A 6000-nucleotide genomic window follows, 5' to 3' on the forward strand; every position below is an offset into this window, starting at 1 on the left:
GGCTTGTAGAATCCTGTGCTGAGTCCCAAAAACAAACCATTGCCATTAAAGTACCTGAGTGAGATCAGCTTCTGCTCCTTACTCCAGCCAAGAGGACTGCAGTGTGACCTAACCGTTGGCTTACCTTCTTGTCAGGGAGTTCTTAGGATTATGAGAATGTTAGGGCACCAGTACACATCCGTGTACACCCACTTCACAATCTGGATGTTCTCAGCACTAAAACATCACATACTGCTAAGCTGAGGAAAATCCTGTCCTTAAATAGGAGGATGTAGATGATGAAGTAATGATGAAGGAAAATTATTTCAGTGGAATAATACTAACCTTTTGTTTTTAGAAACTAGGCAAAGAAGGATGTTGGCATTGCATGGGTATTTTATAAGAGAATAACTTAACATCAAAATGATTTTGTATTGCATTGTGTTTCCAAAGCAAGAAAAGCAGAGAGTTGCTCAGCGCTATCATCCTAGCAGTGGAGACTATCAAAGGTAAAGAGCACCGTGCATTTCCTCTCATTGTAGCAGAAAGGGTTGTTTCCAAACAGACTCTGTTTGCCACAGATGTTTGTGAATATATTCACATGCTCAAGGCCCTGGGTTCCCATGTATGTATGTGGCTTACAAAATTTTACATACATACATACATACATACATACATACATACATACAAACATACATGTATATATACATATACACACATATGTGTATGTATAATACATGTGTATGAATGTATAAGTGGTCATTTATTCAAACTGACTGATGCCTTTGTAAGAGTGATAGCATCATCATTGTAGAAGGGGATGTGGTAACTAGGTTCCTGCAGGAAGGTTGGCAGCAGCCTTAGCTGTTCATCCTCCTTAATGAAGAACATGCTCATGCTTGTTGGTGTAGGGCTACTGTACAGTTCGCTCTGAGGGCTGGCCTTCACAGCTTGTCAGTCTGCAGTTTCATGATAGCATTACATAGATTATGACCCATTTCACCAGAATATTCTGATTGTACTACAGTTACAGTTTTGGAGAATACACTTCAATCCAGAAATTCCACCACTGACAGATACTCATTCTTTTGAATCTATTACTAATGCATTTTTAAAATTCACTTTTATTACAGTGCAGGACCAGAAGACGACTTTGAATCTTCCTTAAGAAATATAAAGTCACAGTACGAAGTTTTTCGAAGTAGTAGTAAGTCCTTAAAATATTCTATGAACATTTTCAGTTCACTTTTCACCACATTAAGAACTATGTTTTTGGAAATTTGGAAGAATGTTAAGATTTAGAGAGACAGTTGTTCCCTAAAAAAGAAAAAAAGAAAATGACTATTGTGGTCAGAGTTGTGTGACATTTCAGTTCACTTGATGTGTGTTCCAGGACTCTCATCTGATGCCACAGTGCTGACACCAAATACTGAAAGCAGCTGTGACCTAATGACCAAAACCAAATCAACAAGTGGGAATGACGACAGCACCTCCTTAGACCTGGAATGGGAAGACGAAGAAGGTATGCTGCCTCAGTTTCCCTGGAGAGTCACATTCCTGTGTTAGTCAAAATATCTTCGGCCTTGTGTTTCATGGTATTTAAATTGAGTATTTACAAGCCTGTGAAAAGTCATAATAAGACTTTTTTTTTCTGGTCTTTGGTGTCCAGGAACTTGCTCTGTAGACCAGGCTAGCCTCAAACTCACATAGACCCACCTACCTCTGTCTCCTGGGTACTGGGGTTAAAGGCATGAGCTTCAACACCTGGCTAACAGTTATTGCTTCTTATATTTAGGATGAGAGAGAGAGAGAGAGAGAGAGAGAGAGAGAGAGAGAGAGAGAGAGAGAGCACATGTGTGTATACACACACTTATGACATTCACACCACAGGCGTGGAGGTCAGAGAACAACTCTGAGAGCGTTGGTTCTCTCCTCCCACTGTGTGGGGATTAAACCCAAGCCATCCTCCTTGGCAGTAGCATCTTCACCAGCTCAGCATCATACTAGCCATGACTTAAAATAAATTAACACTTAGAATCTCATAATCAGTTATTTAGAAAAGTACTTAAATTTTTATGTTCTTTGAGATTAAGAGAGCAAATGATAATTTTAAAAAAATGTTTTCTAACCTAACTCATGAGGTTTTCTACTTGAAGGTTATTGCTTCCTTCTGAGCAGTTTAAAGTCAAGTTAGCTAATATATGATTCACTATAAATGAACAATTTAATTCTTGAGGGTTTTTATAGAACAGAAGTTGTTGTTTAGGTGTAAGTTTGAATTTTATCTGGTTGGGCTTCCAGGCTGTAGTACTTACATATACACTTAATCTCTCAGTGGTTGTTCATCCCCAAGGAGGAAGAATAAATGTAATTTTTCATGTTATATAAAATAAATGCTAATGTATTATTAACTCTAAAGTATTAGGCTAGGGAAGGTAATGTAGCTTAAAGGTAGAGTGTTTGCCTACCATGTGCAGAGACCTAGGTTGATCTGCAGCACACAAAAAGAAACAATAAAAAAACTGTTTGGGGAAAATGAAAATGGTTGGCGCTAGCTATATAAAACACCCAGCACAAGGATGGCACACACACATGCTCAGAATTGTAGAAGAAATATTGACTTGTTTCCAACACAATTCCATGTTAAAAATGCACAATGTAAGAATTAGAGCACAGAACTTAAAGAGAACCAGTATGCTTTAAGCAAATCATAGGATATTGTGGTGAAATAGATCTTAGATATCCTTTAATCATGCTAATTTGTTTTGTCAATTAAAAGACGGACAGGGAATTTGAATAGCTTTCTGACTGGCTACATCTGCTTGTTAAATCTTCCTGGTGTCCCCTTCCCCAGCCCTGCACTTACCTTAGTATAGGGCTGGATCCCAGTCTCCAGGTCATTCGTACTTACTCTGTCGGGTATCCACAGGTAAGACTGTCCCCGCCATCACTCAGCTCATTAGCAGAATTGTTCAACCAGAATGGATGGAGGAAAGAAGCCACTGAAAACCTTCTTTTTGGTTGGTAGACAATTGTAGCTCTCTTTAGAGAAATTTCCGTCCAAAGAAACAGGTCCACCGTTCTAAAATGCGTAGGCATATGGATTTCTCAGCCTACACAGTTTCTCTGTGGTATAGATGTATGTGTGTGCATATTAAGGCAGGGTCAGTCTCGAGTGCTCTAGAGCTGTCTGTCTGTGTCTCTGGGAACCGGACTCGCTGCTTACTAGGCTGGCCATTGGAGCCCGAGCCCATCTCTGCCTCTTCAACTCAGAGTATAGCTGCAACCACACTAGGCCTCTGCATGGCTGCTGAGGTTTTCCTGGGTGTGACAAGCAGTTTACCAACTGAGCCATCCATTTCCCAGCCTAGCTCATATTTTTATAGTGCCCTCATCTAGTATGACTTACTTTATTGAGTTGAGTCTTTGTAATGTTTTCAGGAGTATGTTACTAACAGTTTATACTGAGTATTAAATGTAGAACTGTGAACCGTCTGCACTCCATTGTAGTTGAGAACCAGCTATCACAAGAATACAGACTTTGGGGCCAGACTGGGTAAATTAAAATTCTGCCTTGGATAGAGCATAGCTGAGCGTGAGACTGGCCAGGCTGCAGGAACCCTGGGGTGTCAGGCTGTGCTTCGTAGATCTGTGCCCTGATGGACCTGCATCTCTCTGCTGCAGTTTCTTGCACTCTAAATGGAGCAGATGATGGTGCAGTCTTAGCCTCACAGGCTGGCTAATGTACTGAAAGTGCAGTGCGGCCGGGTCCTCCGAAGGCCTACGTCATCTCTGTACTGCTGTCTTTGCTGTTCTCCAGGAAATGCAGCCGTCATCTGCTGGGAAAGGACCTTGGCAAAGATACCAAGTGGCCATATGAGACCTGGAGCAGTGACCTCTGGTCCCTGTTGTGTTTGATTTGTGGCCCTTCAGAATATTTTTCTTATCAGGAGATGAGTGTGGCAAGGTTTTGTTTGTTTGTTTGTTTGTTTTTCAAAAGGCCTGATATGTGGAGGTCTTCTGCAGGACTGGCTCTGTAGGTTAATTCACAAACCAAGCCTTAGAGTCTAACAAGAACAATCATATTATTAAGCTGGCAAGTTGTTGTTGTTGTTGTTGTTGTTGTTTGTTTTTCCAGGTGGGGTTTCTCTGGGTAGCCTTAGATGTCCTGGAACTCTCTTTGTAGACCAGGCTGGCCTCAAACTCAGAGCCCAGTACCTCAGCCGCCTGAGTGCTGGGACCCTTGGTGTACATCAGAACCCCTGGCTTAGCTGACGAGTCTTCTACCACAGCTCTTTATTCTGACTGGGATTTTTTCAATGTTGTTGAAATGCTAGGAATGAATAGGATGCTGCCCATGAGAGAGCGATCCAAGACAGAGGAGGACATCCTGCGGGCAGCGCTCAAGTCCAGCAGCAAGAAGGGCAGCAACCCCACGTCCGCCTCGGACGACTCCAACGGGCTGGAGTGGGAGAACGACTTTGTCAGTGCTGAGATGGATGACAACGGCAACTCTGAGTACGCCGGGTTTGTGAACCCTGTGTTAGACCTGTCGGATTCTGCCATCAAGCAGTCTGAAACAGACCAGCAGATCCGATAGGAAGAAACTGTGACCTTACTTACCAAATGTTAAAAATCAACTAGAATGTACAGGTGGCATGCCAAGGCTTTTTGTTAAGGCGTGGCAAACCACGTGGCAAATGCTTGTTTTCCTAGAAGGAGCAAGAGTGGAGGGACAGCTGAGTGCTTCAGTCAGGTGTGACCTTAGCATCTGCCTTCTGCATCCCAGGACTGACTCAGTGATTCTGACATATCAAACACTCATGCCTTTCTGTTCACCTGGCCGAGTTCTGCATCTTAAGTCTGTATTAGTTTTACTCTGATTGCTTTACTAAGCCTATCCTATTATCAAACTCAATCTGAAAGTACTTTGTGTTAATCCTCAGCACACGCGCAGGCAGCATGCAGAGGGACAGCGGCTTCCCGGGAGGCAGTCCCTCCCGCAGCGCCCCTGTGCGGCTTTACTTGCCATGTCCAGGACGCAGCAGTAATGGGAGATCGATGGATCCAAGTCCTGCTCCACTTATCTAAGTAAGAGATGACAGGATTAAAGATGCTTCCAGAGGTTGGACGCTTTGAGTTGCTCATAATTAAAACTAATACATAAAAATATATATTTAATTTTTTTACTTCCTCTTACATACCATTATATTGGCCTTGAATTGTGATTTTAAGTTTTCACTTTCATTTTTTAAAAATTCTCTGTTTCCAGTGAATGATCTTTGGAAGATTTTTACACAGAACATTTTCTGTGAATGATTTAAGAAAATACTAAAATACGGGTATTTCAAAGTACATATAATCCTTTCTGATGTGAAAGGTCCCATTGATTATACTGCCCTTTCCTTTGCCTTGTAGTACAAGGCACTTTGTGGATGGAACTAACAGGCTGGCATATCGACGACCCGTGTCTGAATCTTAGAGCAGGCCAGGGCTGGGCAATGAGTCCTAGCTGTATTCCTTGATTTGGCTGAGGCCTGAGCATCACTTTGGCAAGCACACTGTATTCTGTCTCCCTTGCGGTGTTTCTCTTTAGAGCAGCGATGGTGCATGCTTTCAACGGTACAGGAAGATCCGGGTAGAAATAGTAAAGTTCTCGCTGTCCGTGAAAACCTATGTGGCCCTTTCAATATTTGAACTGCTATACGATGACATCTGTAATTTTGTCATTTTTAAATCTCATACAAATAAATATACTTTGATATGTAAATATGCATTAGGTCATGCTATTATTTATATCTATCTTAAAATTTAAATTGTAGGTGTGTCATGGAAATAATTTAAAGGTATCTATATTCACATTGCCTGTGTTGATGCTTTTTAAGGTTTATATTACATCAGATGTATATTTTTGGTTTGGCATAAGCTACTGTTGTAATTTTCTTGGCTTTTTGTTCATAAAGAATTTTCTGAAGGAATGGTAACCTCTAAAAGATTGTGAATAAACATTTTTACATTTAA

At 41.4% G+C, this 6000-nt stretch overlaps 1 protein-coding gene across 3 annotated transcripts in view; it reads left to right on the forward strand.

The window, feature by feature from the left end:
- Nucleotides 1-6000, forward strand: part of Ap1ar (adaptor related protein complex 1 associated regulatory protein) — a 30782-nt gene extending 24782 nt beyond the window's left edge. For all 3 annotated transcript variants that reach the window (XM_052179272.1, XM_052179274.1, XM_052179273.1), the window contains 4 exons: nt 433-488; nt 1113-1186; nt 1373-1501; nt 4317-6000. In XM_052179272.1, coding sequence (XP_052035232.1) covers nt 433-488; nt 1113-1186; nt 1373-1501; nt 4317-4579 — 522 coding nt within the window. In that variant the 3' untranslated portion in view covers nt 4580-6000. The remainder of the gene's footprint in view (nt 1-432; nt 489-1112; nt 1187-1372; nt 1502-4316) is intronic.

The sequence above is a fragment of the Apodemus sylvaticus genome, chromosome 4 (genome assembly GCF_947179515.1).
Source record: "Apodemus sylvaticus chromosome 4, mApoSyl1.1, whole genome shotgun sequence".
Lineage (NCBI taxonomy): Eukaryota > Metazoa > Chordata > Mammalia > Rodentia > Muridae > Apodemus > Apodemus sylvaticus.